General features: G+C 38.4%; 1 protein-coding gene across 1 annotated transcript in view; it reads right to left on the reverse strand.

Moving 5' to 3' along the window:
• The window catches only part of LMO7 (LIM domain 7), a gene marked incomplete at its 3' end in the record, with an annotated part of 133,644 nt that overhangs the window by 87,308 nt on the left and 24,805 nt on the right, over positions 1–21,531 (reverse strand). The window contains exons 2-3 of the mRNA XM_080352510.1: positions 10,377–10,447; positions 6,728–6,797 (exon numbers count right to left, since the gene is read on the reverse strand). Coding sequence (XP_080208636.1) covers positions 6,728–6,797; positions 10,377–10,447 — 141 coding nt within the window. The remainder of the gene's footprint in view (positions 1–6,727; positions 6,798–10,376; positions 10,448–21,531) is intronic.

Here is a 21,531-nt window from a genome sequence, read left to right on the forward strand (position 1 = left end):
GGTCTAGATTGGATATTAGGAAAAATTTCTTCACGGAAAAGGTTGTCAGGCCTTGAACAGGCCACCCAGGGAGGTGGTTGAGTCACCATCCCTGGAGGTGTTTAAAAGACACACAGATGAGGTTCTTAGGGACATGGTTTAGTGCCAGAGTTAGGTTAACAGTTGGACTCAATGATTTAAAATCAGGGGTGTCAAACTCATTTTCACTAGGGGCCACATCAGCCTTGCAGTTGCCTTCAAAGGGCTGAATGTAATTTTAGGTCCTAAAATTACATTTATACATATGACTTCCCTGATCTAAAGGGTCTCTTCTGACCAAAATGATTCTATGACCTCGCGTGCTTCTGAGCCTGCATTAAATGTACAGGATGCATCATAAAGGAGAGCACATACTGCATGAAGGGCATGAGTTCTGTCAGACTCTATTCACTTTCTCCCCACTCCTCTTAACTTTTAGACGTGTTGAAGAATAAAAGTCACAAGAAAGACTAGATGCTACTGAAAAAACAAAACAATCAAACAAACAAACACAACAAACCAAAACCAACAACAGAAATCTCAACTCATGCAAACAAAGATTACGCCAAGTAACTAGAAATCTCTTAAAATACTTGTCTTCTGAATTCCCCAACAACTTTTTGAGCATATTCATCTGAAAACAGGCGATGATGCCCTTTAACTTTGTTTTCACGTTGAAGTTATCAACTTTTCAGAAAAAGATACGTATCGTCTTGCACCTTGCCTTATGAAAAGCAATGCTGGACTAAACAGCTTCCAGGTAAAAGACACTGAACAGGACTTCAGCAAATTCGCCCTTTGCAGCAGTGCTGGGTACACACTCACCCTGTACATCTGAAGTTACAGTTCACAGATGCATTAAAATCCCAGGACCCAGATCAGCCATGAGAAAAGTGATGGAGACAGGGCTCGAGGCAGAGGTACCTGTCAAAAAGGTGACTTGAACCTTCAGGACAAAAAGTAATTCTCCACATCACTCAGTATTACTCCCTCATTGCTTCAAAAATAAATATCAGACAAGTAAACAGAACACATCAAATGGTTATCAGCTCATTAGATAGCTCCTGACCAAAATTTATGAGGCTATTTCTTATGATTGTTTTTGGACACTGTTAGTTCCTGCACAACCTGCAATTCCATCTGGCTTTGAGCCTTTATCTTTTGGTGTTTGGTAGCAAGGCAAATGAACTAAGTTACATAAAAGCTACTGTTATTTTATCTGCTTGTGCATTTGTCCTTCCTCATTCGACATAAAGAACTGAAAGGGGGAGTTCTCTTATGCTCATTTTTTCATACCAAAAAAGCTACTACTAATATTACTAATGTAGCCCATACTAATCAAATTCCCAGACTAGTAGTTTAATATTTAAAAATTCAAGTTATTAAAACACAAAACAGAAAATGCAAGAAGACAGAAAGCATGGGCCAAATAAAGGCTATACTAAACACAAGGAAGCGAACAGCAGGAGAAAATACATAGTCAGGATTTTCAGTATGAAGAAATCACCTTTGGAATAAGTAGTGCTACTTTAAATAGTAGGATTTTTTAAAAATTAGAATAAAACCTCTCATATTACTATTACTATCAGGTTTTAAAAGCTAATTGGAAAACATAACTAATTTGATTTTAAGTAATCTAGAGAGGGAACTTTGTAGCCAAATCCTAAATAAAACATACAACTGAAATATTCACTTTCCAAGTGTGGATTTTGCCTACAAAGTTGTTTTAAAAGTGACCTATAATAAAGTCAAAATGTTATCTGCATACCATTCCCCTGCATCTCACATACACACACACTCAAACCTTATCAAGAAAGCTTTCCCACAGAAAAGGAAATTTTGGCCAGCTCTACTTGATGACAAGAGATAAGGAAGTACCAGGGCGGTTCCATGGTTTGCAAAGTGTTACACACAAAGGTCCAGAAAAACATTTTTTTAATGGCAGCATTTTTATCTTCTCCACCCCATCTTTATCTCCCCTTTCATTTTGTTATAGCTTGTTTTCATGTTTTTCCCCTTCTTACCTTTATTATTCCCTGCTTTCCTCATTTGGGAGGTATGCCAATGAGCTCTGTAACCAAGTGGCTCTGCCCCACTGTTGGAGGTGGTTGTCTTGGTGCAAGTGGGATGAATACCTTCTGATACACTAAATAAGTAAACTATACAATGTAGTGGTGCTATATCAGATTGCATTAAGGACAGGCAATGATGTTTGAGTAGCACTTCTCAGAAGGGCATGTTGTGCCTTGGTGAACTGAGAAAGTGTTTGAAAAATTCTACCTGGAAAACTATCAAGATGCTCTTCACCCTAAAGGAACCTTAATTGCCCACCAGGACAAAAAAATCTCGCTCTACAGTATTTCAGATGCACATGTTCAAGCCTGGGACTGACTAGAGATGGACAACTTTATTTCCTTGTGTGAAAGGGAAAGAAAATTTCACCAAAAAAAACCAAACTCTGCCAAAATTGAAGAGCTTCATTAAGACAACATTTGGTGCTAAATTAATTCAACAGTCACACTGAAAGAGTCAGAGGCAGCAACATCTCGATTCTTTTGAAATGAAGAACCAATTAAAAAAAAAAAAAGAAAAAAAGGCATTTACAATTCTAAAAATCCAATAGCTTTCTAACTCTGCCCTGTGGTTTGACCACAGTCCTCATGCCTCTGATTATGATGAAGCACTTCCCAACCACAGAGCAAAGCATTGCATTTCAGTCTTACAGGAGCTGCAAGGAAAGACTGACAGTCTTGAACAACCAAACTGGTAGGTTGCAAGGCAAGATTCCCATTAACTACCACTCTCCCAAGGAGATATTGACTCTAACTCTGACCTTTCTTCACCACCTGGTCTCAGCCGGAAACTTTAACTAAAATTTTGCCTTGCTACAGAGCATACAGTTATTTATCCTGAGCAATATATTATTCTGACAGACAAGTCGAGCTTGCATATACTATACAAAACTCATTCATCTTTCAACCCTCTCATGATGTCTTATGACTTTCATTCCAGTTAATTATACTATCTATGTTCAGCCAACTGAGTTGGAAATGTGAGGCTTCTGTGAAACAACGGTGCCGCAGACAAAGATGTGCCTCAAAATGCTCCACAGAGCCTTGCTGGCAATATGTTCTCAGACCACAAAGTCCTCCTCCTTGTGTGATTCTATCCAAACCACCTCACATGCTGGGATTCAAGCTGAAAAACCCATATTTATTAAGAACCAGGTTTTCTTTGTGTTTGCTTTTGCTAAGCATTCATTTGCTTTCCACCACCCCCACACCCTGAGAACTCAAGGCAAAATCATTTTGCAGGATCTGAACCCAGCAAGATTTATTTTCTTTAAATCCCATCTCTGTTTCACATAAGTATGGACCAGAAAAAAAGTGGATTTTTAAGGCAGACTGCACTTCCACTACCATGCATAATGAAACTCCAGCTTCCACAATCCTCTGACCTTTCAGTTACACTTATGATATCGCCCAGAAATGCCACGGGGCTTCAGGCTCTGTGTCGGTTTGTTTGCCCGCTCTGTTGTACTGGGGGAAATATATGCATCACTTCTTACACAAACTGTGTATTTTAGACAGTTCGAAAGATAAGCAGAAATTACATTTTTAGTTTTCAGAAACTATTTCAGTGAGAAGGTTTTAAACAAATGGCATTTTAAAAACCAGCCAAAATTAAAGCAAACAAACCAACAGCCACATCCCAGCTAACTCCCTTCAGGAAATGTACAGGAACACCACTGTCTCTGAGACGTGCATTGTTAAAAGTCAACCTGCCGCAGGTGGCATCTTTCTGCAGCTTCTGCTGGAGTTGGTGCTTTGTACCCTGCAGACAGCACATCTTCACTAAAGGTGAAAGCTAACGCTTATTTTCAGTTGTCTAAAATGTGGCTGGAATTTAGGTGGTCCTGCTAATATAAAGCGCCTATTAGATTTTGAGAATTAAGGTGTCAGAAAAGCAAATATGACATAACAAATTAATACTTCATTAAACAAAAAGCACCTCAGCTGCCTAACTCAATACAAAAAAGTACAGCAAACAATATTCCATGTAAAAGAAAAACTTTCATTATTCATGTAGGCTTTCATTTAGTATTTTACTCAATAAATTTGTTTCCAAAATAACCATGAAGTCAAAGAAACAATATGACGAAACTCTTCTGGAGATTCAACTGAAGATGCCTGTTGAACATTTTATTTCTATATTGGTGAAAAACTCCCTGACAAATACTTGAAGTGAGCACAAAACTTAAAATACCCCACACTTATTTGGAAGTCAAATTTATTAACTCCCTGCAGAGCAAAACCAAACCTGAAGAAAATCCTGGAGAGGAAGGAGGAAAACAAACAAACACCACACAAATGAAACAAGATGTCTTTTAAAGCTTTTATTTTCTTCTGATAATCAAGACTACCAAAAAACTGTCAAGAACAGGGGGGCTTTGTTCCATTTTAATCAGAAAAGCCAGGAGATAAATGGATACTAGTTGCCCAACGATGAATGCATAAAATGTTTTGGAAATGGACTTGAGGACATGGGCCTAGAGAACCATGGAGAGGTGCTGTAGAACAAAAACGATCAAAAGATCTTCAGATTACAGGATTTACAAGACACAAATACAAGTTGTGGTATCTCTCTATCATTTAGGAAAAAATGCCATCTCTTGAAGTTAAAATTTCCATCTGGCTTAAAAAATACAAAAAAAAAGAGACTGAAAGACATCGAAAACAGCAGAAATGAGAGCTATAAAAGAATATATATGAAGCCACACAAAATGGTATCTAGATTTATGGGATAAGCAATGAAAATACTTCCAGAATATGGCAAGCAAGCCTACCAGCTAATTCCTTTGCAAGCTTTTCCCATCTCTAAATCCTACAGTTAATCAGCCACAGTATCCCAAGCCTGTCAGGTACCAATGCTCACTTTTCTAGAAATGTCTATGGTTTTCAGTTTGAGTTTTACATGTCAGGATGAAAGCTGGGCCCTTCAAAGCTGCTGTAACTGAGCACATTCCTCTCAAGTAAGGGAAAATACACCTCCATTCCCACCAACACTATCATAACCACCATTTTCTGAAACCTTCCCATTATCAACCTCATAATCACAATCTTCTGAAACTGAAGTATTTACGTAAAACTTTTTCCACGAGTTAACACAAAACATCAGCTCTCTCAATGACTATCTTCAAGTGGTATTTTAACAACAATGCCACTGGATGACCTTGGTTTATGAGAATCATTCACCTTTCCTCCCCTTTCCTTTATTTTTGAAGACTTGTAGGAACTAGAAACAACTTGAAGGAACAATAATATACTACAAGTAAGATATCAGCTACACACTTAATGAATACTCTGAATTTTTGCATCTGGAAACAAACAAACAAAAGCACATGTAAAATGAGAGTTCTTTCAGTTATGAGTCAAGACTACACTTAAGTCACCACAAAAATTAAATTTAGTCTATGGTTTTCTGGTTTGGATCAACTGGCTATTTCAGAGGCCATTTAGGCAATCAAACTGCTGATAGAATAACTGGGCTGTCATCCCCAGAATGATTTTGGTTTCATTTGAATTCTTTTTCAGCTGCCTCATGGGCAAAGAATGTGCAGCACTCGTTATTTGCAAGTCTAATACCCTGAGCTTTTCTGGGACAAAGGCAGCTAATACTTTCTACATTCATTTGACGTGGAAATGCACATTCTCAGCTTGTGCAATAATATATGGTGAGTTAACCCAATCCTACAACCTCCAGCCAAGTTCACTACATTTCTTCTCTGAGATACACAGTTGACCAGCAAAAGCAGATACTTTGTTGGCACATCCCATTAAAACATACCAGTATCAAGCGATGTTTCACATTCTACCCCTATTAAGAAATGAGGTAATTTTCCCTAATGTTGAGATTCCACGTTTACCATAAGGTCGGATCTTCTATTTGTTACAGGAGTCGTGCATATGTCCCTGCCCACCTTGGGCCTTATAAAATGAGACCAAAAGTTCTGGTGACAGGATCCCACAAAAGGGGTTCTGATGCTAAAAATTTATCCTACAGTCTCTGATCAGCAAATTTGCCAGACAGCATACAAGAATTATTTTCTTTTTCCAATGAAAAATGATTACATGTATTTTTTTTCTCCCACCCTGCAGACAACATAATTTACAGCCAAAACATTGGCAAATCCCGCAGATGAAGCCTGAAGAGGGATCTTTGCATCATCAGAGTTATTTTAATGCAACCTAAGCTTTGCTGTGGGGGGAGGAGAAGCAGATTCTAAAAATACCCAGGTTACAGAGAACATTTCCTAGTCTGCCCCTTCCCTAACAGAGGGACATCTGAAATGGTTTGTGAATATAAGATGGGATGGTGGCCTTTAAATAAAGAGAAGTAACGCTATATAGATTTATGCACAGGACCCATCAGCCCTGTGGCTGATGTATCTGAGGATCATGCAGCCTCATGCGGTGACGAGGTGACTAAAGCTACAGATCCAAAGCACAGAACAAGTAACATTTGCAGTCTAAGTCAATGCATGGTAAATGGTAATAAATGGTAAAATTTTAAACAAAAATTGAAATGGAGTTAAAAATCTTGAAATCATAATAGGTTTTTGTAATGAAACCATGTAAGAATAGGTTCATTAAAAACAAACAGAACTTGGAGTCACATCCCAGAAATCACGTTCAATGTCATTACTTACCAAGCCGGCAATTGGAGTTGACAGACGATTGATCTTCTTAATGATGCCAGGTTTGATCTTGTTAATCAAACTAAAAAGAAGTTATATGATTTTCTGTTAAATAATCAACTTTATTTAAGCATGAGCATCAATGCTTATTAAGAAATACTTTGCATATAGTCCTAACTACATGGTTTGAACCAAGTAAATTTGAATCCATTAACGCCTCCTAATTTTCTTTAAAAAAATCAGTTTTTCAAGAAGTTGCACAGATGCTGGGCGAGGGGGGAAGAGAAGATATTTTTGAGAATGGCGAAGTGAGAAAGAAGAAAAGAAAATGCCTGGGTAGGTGTAGGCAGTGTAGGCAGAAATAGATCTGTGTTTCCACTACATATTAATTAGACTCAAATTTCCCATTTAAATCATTTCTTTAGATAAAAGATTGGATGTAGAAGATGTGAAAACTGTATCAGAATATTATTTTTCAGTGTGAAAGCTCTGATATTCCTATAAGCATAGGAAATCAACTGAGTTTTAATGTACTATCAACTCCAGTATGACATGTACAACAAACATTTAGGGTACATGTAGTTTACAGATGCAAGTCATATTTTCAGTCTTAGCCAGAAGAGATTGCACCTCATATACCTTTATTTATATAAAATTCATAACAAAACTGAGAAGATAGGACAGACTAACACATCACTGTTGAATACACAAGCCCAAATCCATACCTTGTCCTGCAGTGAGGACAAGGCACATGATCCCTTTGCACCTTTATACTCACTCACAGAGGCAGGGAAATACTGCGGTTCACTGAATTACACACTAGGCCACAGGATCAGCAGAGAACAGGGACCTAAGGACACACTGTAGACTTCATCTGCCTTTATATTATACCTTTGAGGGTTTTGGACCTGCTTCCTCTCCTTGTTGCTGCCTGTCCGGCCAGAGCCTTTAGCCCACAAAGCATCGGGAAGGTTTTATGACCTACCCACACCAATGCAGAGTCAGGACCTGGAGTTCAAAACTCTATGTGGGAAAAGTTGGTTTGTTGTGTTGTTTTTTTTTTTTTGCTCAAGCAGCAAATATATTTGGAAAATAAACAGAAAGAAGAGAGTTTACCCATAAACATTGGAATGAAGGATAGATTTTGAAGTGCTTGCAGAGGGAGAAATAATGGCAGCAAGTCCTGAAATTTTTCAGCTGCATTAAGTTATTTAGTAAACAAAATACATTTGATAACTTTTAAAAAAAAAAAAAAAAAAGTAGTGATTTGTTGAGCCCTAATTTATTTTTTCTGAATCTTGCAAATTTTTATTTGTTTTACTGTGCTTCAGAACATTAAATCACATGTGACTGGGAAAACTTTAGTGACTTTCTTCCTCTAATGTATACACGGGAGATACAGTAAAATGTAAAAGGCTTTATTTTGTCAACAACTGGTCAGCCAGTCAAGACATGCTCTTGGTCATTACATTGGTCAAACAAACTGACGGGACTGCAACAGGAATACAGGGTGCAAATATAGTTATCTGCTATAATTTAAGTCAAGTATACCATCTCTAGAGATAATATACCTGTGAACATTAAACTAGCCATCTCCCAGGTGAACCAGAGAAATAAGCAATGTCATGTATAGTTTATCTCCGCTATTTAAAATCTTGCACTCTATTGACTTTGGTGAAAATTGCTATCTGAAAACCTTTCTCAACCTTACTCTTTTCTGTTTCCACAGAATTTCTATAAGTCACTTGTATGTCAAGTATGTCAAGTTTAAAATTATGACACAGGAAGACAACCATATGATTTAGTGCAACATAATGAGGCATCTTTAGCTTTAAAGAAAGTGGCGTGCCTCCTAAGGCAAGCTGCTCAGCTGAAGAAATTACAGGATGTTTTTCTTGCATATGGCTATTAATTACAGATAAATTTAACTTATTTGCATTTGGCAGATGGAGGCTCATATTCTTTTGCCAAATAAGTGTGAACAACGAAGATATCAGAGGATTAGAATATATCAGTTCACTGCCAATTCTTAAAGACACTATTTAGAAGTTACAGCTGAATACAATACACACATCCCACTAAACACATAGCTAAAGAAATACCTTCTTATCAAAATATAAACCATTTTTATTACCATATTCAGTCTAGTTAATATTTGATTACATAAGTAATGAAAACACAGCGTCCAGCTCTACGACACCATTCAACCTTCAAAGTGAATCAACTCCCTCATATCACAAAAATAACTGCAGAAGCAACTGGCAAGATAGGATGGGCAAAGGGCCCAAACAGAAAAACAGAAGCAAGGACAGAAAACACAGTATTATTCACAGAAGGGGAAAAAAATGCAGGAATTGTGCTTTTTCACATTTGTTTTAATATTTTTGAAATAGAGAAAAAGAAAAATAAAAAAAAAATCAGAGAACTGAATCTTTGTAGATATTTTCTGAAAGTTAGCTTGACTGAACTGATTTAAGAGAGGCTCTGAGATTTGAGATATTTTTTAAATGTCTAAGATGGTCGTCCAATGAGATTTCTGTCTTACTGGCGTTCTAACGACATTCACACCTGCCGTTCCTTAAAATAGTCAGGGATCAGCACTGCTTCCAGTCTTGGAAACCTGTTCCAGTAAGTACAAAACCAATTACAGATATGTGGAAGAGACCTGATGAGTGGACATTTTACTCCTCTGACTCAGTCTAGCAACGAAACCAGACAAGCCCTATTAATGCCAAGCTATAACGTATAAGCACAAGGAAGCTTTTTAGAAAAAGCACTCCAAAAAGAGCTGAGGCCAGAGTTTGTTGTTGAAAGCAACAACTAAGTCAGTTTAGAAAGTACTGAAACCCAGACTGCACGTGCACGTACATAATAACATATTTCTATGTTATGCTGAGACCAAATCCATTTACTTTTATCATCCTAAAGTGAGGGGGTTTTTGTTTGTGTTTGGGTGGTGTTTTTCTTTTGTTTTGTTTTAAGTATGTTTTTATAAAGTAAGTTGAATGACATGCAACAGATTCTGCATTATTGAGCTACTTGGATGTAACCATAAGAGCACTATTAGTAAGTTACAGACACATTAAATCAGATGCCTGCCTGTTATCTTTAATTTATATTTTTATAAATTTCACTTCTGAAGTGCAATATTTCTTAGAAAAATTTAAAAAGTCTTCTCTGGGTATAAAGTTCTTTGGTAGGAATAGGTAGCTTTCTGTATTTAGAGAAGAACCAGTCAGTACACAGAGTTCACAATAATTTATTACAAGAGGGTAGGGATGAAGTACAAAAACCCAACCCCAAAAAACAACAGTAGTTATAGGGGTAAGTGCTTTGATCCCAGCAATGGCCACAGCACACCATGAGCATTCTAACCAATAAAACCAATCAAATGGCCAGAGCATCAGCACCATCCTCTCCATAACACACGAAGGACTGTGTGGGACAATACGTGGAACATCTAGATCTAGAAAGAGGATGTCTGAAGGCCATTCTTCCTTCCCACAGCAAAGAACGGGTATATTAAAAATAAAAATAAAATTTAAAAAATTACTTATTACAAAATACTAGCAGTACTTCAAAAAAAAAGTCAAAGGCAGCAAGGAAAGAGGTCAACTGAGGTTAACCTGAAGGATTTTTATAAAGGTAAATTAATACTCACTCGCACAACAGGACTCCATTTTCTAGAGCTGCTCGAAAGTCTTTGGTTCCAAAGCTTTTCCCAGTAACTGTCTGTAAAAATAAGAATTCAGAATTAATTGGATACACATACAAAATCAGGCCTAGCAAGAGTATTTAAGGAGTACTAAAAAAAACCCTCACTTTTTGATTCAACATTTAGTTCATACTATTATTTTCTTACATTGATTTCAAAAGAAATATGTTTTTAAAAACCGGTTCTTTATGCCTCAAAAGAAGTCAGATCCAACCTCTTAAAATAGTTTCCTCTAGCGTATCCTAATCTTCAGCCACATTCTGTGGGAATACTTATCATTTTCTAAAGCAATACCAGCCACACTGAAAAGCATAAAATAAATTTCAAACAGAAGTACAAAACAAAGAAATAAGTCTTTTCTTTTCTACTTCATTTTGCAACGTGTATTCTCATGATACCTGGCATCAAGTATTTTAATAGCGTTTTTTTTGCCTGCCACTTGCATCTAAGGCAGTAGGACTAAAGACCCACTCCGTAAGTCTGTATTACCATGTGCACATCAGTTCCCATTACTTGGCAAGCAGCAGGACTATGCCAATGGGATTACTTTTTATATTCAGGGTGAAAAGCAGTGAACAAGAACAATGTCTTATAAGAGAATTAAGATACTCAATGCCAAAAGCATTGCCTACAGGTTTTCAGCAAAGCTGTTTCCCACCAAAAAAAAAAATACCCCAGACAACAAAACAAACAAACAAAACCCACCAAAAAAAAATCCTAAACAAAACACCACAAAGATAAAAAAAATCAATAACAAAAAAAATCACACCACAAGGTTTGCTTCTAGCACTAACTCCATCTTAAATGAGACCATCAACACAGCACACTGATCAAGTCTAAACTCACTTGGACTATTAGGTCCCCCACCTGCCTGTGTCTCTTGAAGAGACCAAATTGGGCAGATTTCTTCTCAAAACTCAGATTAGTAAGCGATATTCAAGTCAGAAAAGTAGTCAATATTCCTAAAACAGTCCAAACCAAGGGGTTTATCCCAGTTGGATATAGCAAACAAACACTACCAGGGCATGCATTTGTGCTTAGAGGTCACCAGGTTGGGTCACCAGCTAATTACAAACCTCCCTTTGGGGATCCTGATCATCCCCAGGACTGCACAGAACTCCAGGCACACAATTAGAAGTGCTGTGGAACCTGCGTGCATCCAGACCAAAGCTACTGGTTACCACAGTAATTAAGGAAATTAGTAGTGAAACAAATGAGCTGTGCTTGGTAAAAGAGCAATGGAGAGGATGTAGCTCTTTAAGGACCTGTCACATTATCACTATTTTTTTCCTAAACTAAAATAGGAAGGCATACTAACACCAGAAATACATAAACTGCTTGCTTAAATTCTAGCAAGTTATTTTTAAATTAAAAAGCTGTAACTTCAATCTTCCTACTGAGAATAAATTTAGATGTTACTGGAATCTTCTTTGGGGTTTAAGTGTTGTTTTCTTTTTCCTATGATTTAACAATTAAGGAAACAATTATAACAAACCAACTCAAGCAAAGGAAAATTTGAACTTTCAGGTAAGGGAGGTGGGGGGATTAGAAATCAACCCCAAAACATTTTAACAATGAAGGATGACAGTGATTCCCCTCGGAGAACTTCTTTTTATAGTACACTATTCCTTTAACAGTCTTTTCTTACAGAAGACAAGATGTTGCATCTTGACAATATCGTTTTCAAAAACAAGTTCAAAAGACAACATGAGAAAATCACCGTTACCTCAAACAAAATATGGCCCTTTGCTTCCATATTCTAAAAAAAAAAAAAAATTGTCCTATTTAGTGATAATAATTTTGAGGAAACATCACTGAAAGTTTAAATATAAACATTTGTGTTCCTTAGGTAAATAGGTAATATGGGTTATAAATTAAGGCCACCATTCTGCAAGATAAAAACTCAAAGTTTGCATGTCACATAGCAGAACTGTACTGTAATGGGGGCTGTAAGATGGGGGTCTAGCTTTATGGTTATGTCTTAAACTTCAATCAATTCTCAAAGTCAAAAAGCTATTCTCATTCTGAGGTTGTTGCTGACATCTACAGGACTACACAGTACAAATGTCTGGCTTAATATTGACAGTTTACTGGTAAATCATGCATGCAATAGATGGTGAGATGTTTCCTTCCCTTATAGTTGGGCCCATCTCAAACCTGAAGTATCTTACATAGTCGCAAACAACCTTCATGCTGAAATTCCTTAAAAAAAAATTAACCAAATCAAAAAATTTGAATCACAGCATGTAGCTAAGGAAGTCACTCCCAAGAAATTATTCCTCAAGAAGTCAAGGAGCATGTGCCACTGAAGACATGAAACTTCAGCACAGCCCCTCCAGAAGTTGTGAGCACCACACTGCAGTGCATAACCACATCTTCAAGGCACATCTTGTGGTCTTTTCCACAATAAAAACCCAAAATGGTGTGTGGACCATTTCTGAGTGCCACACAGCCTTCCTGCACATGACCTCAGATAAGCAGCAGCCATCCTTGAACAGTAAGAGAGTCCAACTTGAATACAAAGTTGTAAATGCTACTATTAGACTTTCAGAGCTTTTAAGATTACATTAGAAGACCTTACACTGGAAGCATTTTGATGAAAGTTACTTGTGCAGACACTGTGGCAATCAACATCGATTTGATACACAGGATAGAGCTGTCAGACCGATCTTGTGACCCACAGGTGTCGACGACTATGTGGTTTGTTGACATCAAATAAAAGTGTTGGTACTGCCAAGTTAGGTTTCATTAATATTGATTTTTAAAGGATAACTAATAATTAAGTAATTAAGAGGTATTCTCAAGGAACAATTTAACAATGGTGGCTTGAAATGGAGTGCCAAGTTGCACAATGCCTTAAATTTATGTCACAAAAACAAGTACTTCATTTTACATACAGCTTTCCTACAGAGATCGAGGACCTTGCCCAGCACATTCATCCAGCAAATACCCACTGCAAGTTATCAAGCACAGCTGTAACTATTATAGCCTACAAAGGAACTAGGTATTATTCAAAAAAACTGGAACGTCACAGACCACCTCAGATTTCACTGACTTTTAAGAACTTGAGTAAGACAAAATTAATCCTATCCTGAGATATTACATCTTCAAACAATGTCTATGATTTGTGAGTCATTGTTTATTCATTAAAACTGGTTATACTGGGTGTAGTACTCTTCTGTAATAGGCATAATTGATTTTGGACAATTTTTCAACCACTTAGGCCATGGGAGCCACCAAATAATAAAGGAAATATCTTGCAAAACTGATTTTTATCCATGTTTGAACAACATATATTGTCAAATTATATCTGTTTTCTCTCCTTCATTCAGCTGGATGTATTCTGCTTTTCCCCTCTACCTTTTTGATAGAAAGAGAGCAATGACATAATTAAAGGCTATATCATAAAATCACATTTAATTGCTGCTATAAACCAGTTTGATCTTATTTTTGTAAGGCAGCGTCCCCTAATACTTCAGTAACTTGCGATTGCCAGGTCCAAGCAATTTACTTCAAACAGTATGCAAATTAAGTCTTGACTTAAATTTAGACATTTTTAAAATGCTTACACACACACACACACACAGAGGGCTAGTTTAATTTCACATTTGCTGCAATTCCTGGTGAAGGAGGCAAATCAAGAAGAAATACCCAAAGATCAACCATTGTGAAGGTGGCATGACATCAAAATCACGATGGACTGAACAAAAAAGCACATGGCACAGAAGAATATGCTAATTATATGCCTCAGTACCAAAATTAACATTAAGTACACTTCTTTGGCTTGTCCTACTGGAGGCCAAATATAGCTGATCATAATAAGCCTTCTTTGCCTTAAAAGCTAGTCAAAAATGAAAGATTTTTCAGTGTTAATAAAAAATACTAAGGGAGTTCCTGTCAAGTTGCTTCCATGGCTTACACTGGTTTGAATGGCTTTAGCAGGAAGGCAGCTCTACCACAGATGGCAGATGTTTTCAAGCAGGTTGGCTTCCCATACGTGCCACCACATGCAATTCAAAGTGCAAGGGACTACCAGGTTTCTCAATTTAACTTTGCTGTGGTGGAAACACCAAGCTGGACTCTGCCCATCTAATGCACGACTCACACCACATATACAGGCATGCTGGCTAATCAATGCTCCATCACAAAAGCGCTGGCTGCTTAGAAACAAAGAGGTGGCATTTCATCATGCCCAGCCTGTGAACCAAACGATGCCTTGCTGCAGAGAAGCCAGGTACTCGCAATCCAGCCAGCTCCACAGTTCATGCTGGCCAGAACTGCTCTCCATCCCTTTCAGAGTTCCCCTACCACCATCCCATGTAGGCTACACCATCTCAAACCACACAAGAACACCACGCGCTGATTTGAGATAAATACTAATTGCACTAGCGTAAAGCACACAGTACCCTGACATAGGTACAGAGGTTAGGAATGGAAGATTCAAGAAAGATACTGAACCGCGCACAACTGCGACAGCCTTAGTGAAGGCTCATGCAAGGATCTCATGGGGCAAGCAATTAATCAGACAGCAACCTTAAGGATACTATACTGATTTATGACTTCAAGTCCCCAGCTCAGCCTGTAGCAGGAACAGCCAGTTATATCATGCTGCAGAGAGGACTGACTGCTCATTGGCAGTAGGAAACTGGGACAACAATACAAATATGACACTGTGACACCATCCCAGCTACAGAATTTTGGCTACACCTACCAGTTTCTGCTACTGTGCCCACCACGGCAGGTCACCTCACATACACATCACTATCTGAAAACTACCTTGCTAATGGCCTTTCTTCCCCCACCCCAGTTACTACATGGAGCTGATGATATGGTGACAAATGGCTCCATCCTTACATAATCCCAGCATTACATCTCCCTGTTCACAGCACTTGTTTGGCCCTCACCACCCTCACCCAATACATCACTCCAGAACAGAACTGTTACTGTAAGACGCACATAGAGATATAGAGGCTGCACCTACAGCCAACAAGTCAGTGTTCAAGCAACTCCCAATACTCTGGCATCTGTACAATTTGGCAGGGCCCTGAAGTAGACTCATGGCACGTTTTATATAGTATTGACCCCACTGCATTTTATATACGGTTGTCAGTAACATGCTCTGCCTCAGCCTGACAGATTTTACTGTTTAGGGTATGTCAGGAAACAAGAGAAACACACACACATAAAAACAAACAAACAAACAAACAAAAACAGTAAGGCAAAAACAGTAGGTACTTTATCCTTTCTTGCATTCTTGTAGAAACTAGTGGTTCTTCTGGACTGTGACCACGAGTAGCTGCTCTGTGGGACACTTCAGATGCACCACCTGCAAGTACTGCAAAAGGTCCTGCCTCCCCCCTTAACAGCATTTGTAGCCCTGTTTAAATGCCACACAGGATATGAGCTTGTCCTTGAATGGTGTACATGGTAGCTGTCAACCGAGACACTGCCATTGTGCTTTGAAGTAGGGACCTTGTGGTGTTTGGCCTTGTGCTGGCCTTGGCCGGGTGTTCCCAGCCCATTTTCTTCTCTCCACTGCTTCCAGCTCTCTAAATCCATTTTCTTCTCCCCATTGGTTCTGACTTCCCGCATTTCTTTAAAAAAAAAAACAAACAAAAAAACCAGAATCCACACCAAACCAAAAAACCTCTAAGAATGCCACAATTTGCTCCAGTAGTCAATCGATTTATCCAAATCCTTCCTAAAGGGCGCACACACTATACGTCAGAGGGTTACTGCACAAAGTTTTGAACACAGAAGTGGCAAAATGAGCCATTTGGGCAGAAAGCTTTTGACATTGCAGCAAATAGTGCAAACACAGTGGCTACCAGCTTTCTTAAGGTAAAGAGGTAGGAAAAAAACCCAGCTCATTTTTGAAGCAAGCAGGATCTGCCTTCCTGAATTTTGGGCCCTGGGAAGCCGTACAGAAAGAGTGGGCATTCACATCTTCCACCCATGGGAGAACACTGCTGGCATTTCACCTCCAGTAGCAGGAGGGACACCAGCACTAAAATAGCCAAGGTCATAGAGGAAACTGTGCTGCTATCTTCCCTACAGATCACAATTTAATTCATGGTCCAACAAACTCCTGAGAGGTCAAAAAGTGCTTGAGAAGCTGGTACCCACAGAGGTTTTCCTGGTCAGCTGTGCAGCAATTAACTTATGACACTGGCCAGCCTAACAACTGTGCAGGAGTTGAGAGAGAGGACTGGATTTATACAAAAGAAAGCTCCTTATTTCAAGTCCTCACAATTCATTGCTAAAATCCCTAACAGGCACAACTCCACTGAAGAAAACAGCTGGGGTGGCTGGAATTAAGAATAAAAATATCCACCAACACTCCTGCTGTATAATCTAACTGCACAGAAGAAGTATGAGGGCTGAAGGAGATGAATATTTTTGCCATTGATCACTATGCTGGTCCATGTGAATCTCCCCCTTTGTATCCGTAAGACTTCTGTTCTTCAACTGGAATAATTCCTGCTATATTGCTCAATGCAAAGCTGTACCCTGCTGTTTAACCCCACACCCCAAATCCCTGGGCATCATTTCATTTCAGGGAATGTGGAAATTTTTTCAGTCTTCAGCCAAAACTGCCTTTGGTAACAAACCAGAACAGACATTTATAAAAGGAAATGACTGATTATTGAAAAAGTCTTACTGTTATTTTCTATCATCAACATAATTATGGGGTCTTATTGTGGTATGCCTTCTGAACAGACATGCCAAGACTCCTGAAATAACATACAACTCCATTTTTACAAAAGATGAAGAAAAACAATGAATAAGGGGCAAAGAGACACACTAATACTTGTGTGGAAGGTGTGAGAAGCATAGATCTCTGGTTATCAGCTGCTTACACTCTATTTTGTCAGCTCTTCTGTCAAATTGCATGATAAAAACACAATCTGAAGGATGGGAGTGAAGTTTTTCTTCCAACATTTAAGGGAATCCCTGACTTAATGGAACAATACTGCAGAAAGAACAAAGATAAACATTTGGGATCAATCAACTCAGTCAAGCTTTTTCCTCCCACAAACAAGATCATTCTGCAAAACAGCAAGATAAATAAGCTTCCTGTTGTTTATACTGATAACTGTACTGACAGGTGTCAAACCAGGAAAATCAACGTACATTAGTTTGTGTGATAAAATGTGTTGCTTTATAGATAGAGTTGGGTAGCATAAATTAGATGGACATAAGTGTTCCAGTAGGGTATACAATTTTCAACTGAATGACTAGGACTCTCTGAAAAGAAACAAATAATTGACATTTTATTGTAATTTTATAGGTACATCTGTTTGCTTTGGAAACTATTACTTTCATAAACAGTTTCTAAAGCTTCCACCCTAATTGATGCATGATGACTTCAACTTCAACCAACTATTTACTTTTTCATATGTCTTTGCAACTTCAGTTAAATGAAAATTAGTATTTATGCATCTTCCCCAAACAAAATGAGAGTAACATAATTATTTAAAGATTTGCTAGCCGAGCTCCATACTAGTTCAGTGGCTAGCAGGAAAAGAAGGGTGGCAGTGGGCACCTTAACCGTAAGCATTCCTAATTAAGCACAGAAAAAACCAAAATCATAATGAGAAAACAAAAGTCCACAGTTCACCCTTGAAACAACCAGAAACCAACTGCTGAATTCCTTAAAGATGAAAAAAATAGTTGTTTGAAAGTTGTCTTTTCCAAGTATAATGGTGGTGGTACCAGAGCTACGTGTATGTTTCTGCTACAGGGAAAAAAAATAAAAACCGTACCCAGGAAATTAGGAATATGAAGCAATGATGTCTATAAAAGCAACTGAGACTATAGAAGTGGTGAGCAGAGATTCCAGTTTCACTGCATAGACATCTCTTAATGACAATGTTTCATCACATATTCGCTCTCACGCTAGCCAACCTGTGAACTTGCCCATTGTGAAAGCCAGTCAGCATGTACGCCATTTCTTAATCTTTTTTCTAGAACACCTTTGGTATTGCATTGGTTGTTACCTGAGCTCCAGCTGTTAATGGTATTCTAAGCTGGGGAATAAGTGATCAAGAGATAAACAAATCCATGCACAGCTCAGTGTCCACCTGGGGCACACAAAAAGCTTGCCCTGGACAGAAAATCAGTATGTTCTCAAAATCTCCCTTAGGATGCTGAAATATAAAGACTAGAAGAATATCAGCAACAACACGGCTTAGGAAAGAGGACTTGTGAGGAGACTTAGTCCCATCACTGACAGAAGGTTTTGTAGGGCTGGCTGAGCAGTCCAGTCACAGGAGAAAAGCAGAACCTTCCCGCCATCCTGAAATGGCAGCAGAGCCTCCTTTCTCACTCTCTTCCTCATGCCCATGTGATGGGTTTGCATTTAGAAAATGTCCTGCATAACTCCCTCACACACCTCAGTGTCTCTCCTCAGCCCCAAAATGACCATGGCAATTGAGCCAGGGGTTCCCGGCACTGGGGAAGGGGCTGGAGCCACACCACAGCATGCTGGAGGTGAGAGACGGATAATGTTTGGACTTTGTGCAGATTCTTGAGAGGCTTAACATACCCAAAGATGCAGTAATTCAGCACCCTGACAGTCAGGCAGTATGTGACCGATGGGATGGACGGCAACGGGCCCTCACAAAGAACTTCGAGTTCACGCAATAGTAATAATGATTAAAAAAATGCATCCCCAAAACTTCTGTGCAAAATCTTTCTACACCACTGCTTTTGCTAATGGAGGAAAAAAAGTTTGACAGCTGCACCACTTTGGTTTCAGATGAACAAGAAAAAAATATATTTCTTTATACAACCTTCAACTAAAATAGAGACATTACTTGCCACATTAACAGATAAAGAACCAGTGATACTAAAATCACATTTGTCTGGGGCAAATGTTAGGAAAGGATTAAAGCAAATACAAACTTGGACGTTTTTGTTGTAGAAGTATTAATGTCACATTTGTCTAACATTTTAGTCTATTATTTTATATTCAGTATTATAAGTAAATTCAACACTTTACTGGAATTGAATCCCTAAATATTTTGTTCTTGTCCTTTTAAAACCAAAGATAAACGCAATCTACAAAAAGCCTTCTGATGTTTCTATTTCTTAAGTTTATAGCTCAGTTTTGTTACTTACTGCAATTCCAGGTTAGAGAGCATATGCTGCAAGTTTCAATACAGGCTGTCAGTTCACCAGCATTTATTTTTATAGGAAAGACGTTAAAGAAAACAACATCTTTGCTTATACTGATTAGGAAAATATGCTAAAACTCCACTGCTATTTGCAAGCAGGTCCCTGTTGGGATTATTTACGTAAGTGGCAGAGAGATGTAGAGATACCAAAAGAAGCGGCCAAAACCAGAGCACACTTCTGCCCTAGATTAGTTACCTCTTACAAATCTATTGCTTTAATTCTGAGTCCACTTAAGATTTTGATTTTTAATATATTTAAAATATGCGTGGTTCTCCGGAGGGCAGCGCTGGTGCCATGAGTGAACCGAGGATCTAACCACAAGGTCTTGAAACTATATTCAGCAGGAGGAGGAAAAATGCATCAGATAAAAGAAAACACACAAGAGGGAAATGCTTTAGATACAATTGCTTTCGTGTGTTTAGCAAGGTCATTCATGCATGAGAGTAATTTCTTGTTATTACTGGAGATTTGTCAATATCTTTTCAACTTTTTCACCCTTTGCTGGAAGCAGTACTTCGAAAAGCCTAAGAAACGAGACATGGTTTGAGTCAGCTTCAGCCAAAAACATCCACCAACCCCCCCCTTTCTCTTTCATGGACACCCCCATGTGCACACACATGGTTTTGAGAACCAACAGCCCCATTGCCGCGTCTTGCACCCCATCCCCACATACCCCAAATTTTACATCCCCTTCTACACCCATAGGTTTCCAACGCATTTCACTGGGTTTACTTACCTCATTAACATGGCAACAGATGGACAGTGAGCAAAGAAATTGTGCAGAAATGAACATTTAACAGGATCAAAAAGACACCGTAAAGGCAATTAGTGTCACGTACAGAGTCTGGAAAAAATAATCACGACACCATTTCCCAGTGAACTGTGGCACGTGGCATTAATCGCAGTGCTTAAACAACAGCATTATAGACATTTCAAAATTATCTAGCAACAGTTATGTAAAAATAAACCATCAGGTGGAAGTCCCCAAAATGAATGTTGACTTAAGGTGTAGAAATATTAATGCTCTTCTCTGGAGATGGAATAATTCAGGGGGAAGGAACAGCTTAAAAGAATTCCCCTGATATGATCTGTTCAAATCAAAATAAAAGTGAGACTGTAAAGCTCTTGAATACTACTAGGTTTAGTTTGTTTTGGTTTGGTTTTTTTAACTGCATTTAAGTTGTACAAAATAAGAGTAAGAGGGAGAAGCTATGTAGAACTGCAACCTAAAGAAAAATAATATTTTTTTCTTTTTTAAGGAACTTTCAAAATCCAAAATTTAAAGGGATATACACACATACAAATAATTACATCGGGATATTTGAAACACACTGTGTGCACACCAAGTTCCTGAGCTTGGAGTGAGAATTCTGAAGGCTCCATTTCCCAAGGCTGGCAGCAATATACTGCATTACAGGTAACGAGCTCCTGTATTACAGCTTGGGATAGCTGAGGACATTGCCACTGCCGCGCAGCACCATCTAATGAGAGACGCCAGGTAGGACACATGACCAGAGGCTTTGTGCTTATTTGTAGTCCCTCTCCTAGGCAGGAGATGAAAGAAATTGCCTCTGGCAAAGAAACTAAATAATTGCAGTCAGAGAAGGAAGGATGGCTACGGAGGAAATTGAAGTCCAAGGGAGCCGCAAAAGGATGGCGTGTGTCTTAAAAGATGACAGGAGCACAACTACAAGAGGTAGAATATCAGTCTGGGCAAAGGATTAAGGACATTGAAGGCTCAGTAAGTTTTGTTGACCAGCTTTTCTGTCCAGTTACATTTCTGAAGAATTCTAAAATATGAATGCTGTCCTTTTAAATAGAAAGGATTTAAATGTAAAGGAATATTTGACAAACATGTAGCAAGGTGCTGAGTGTCTCTATGATATCTGGAGGACTGCAAAGCAAACATGGTTTTGTGCTT

The sequence above is a fragment of the Nesoenas mayeri genome, assembly GCF_963082525.1.
Source record: "Nesoenas mayeri genome assembly, chromosome: 1".
Classification (NCBI taxonomy): domain Eukaryota; kingdom Metazoa; phylum Chordata; class Aves; order Columbiformes; family Columbidae; genus Nesoenas; species Nesoenas mayeri.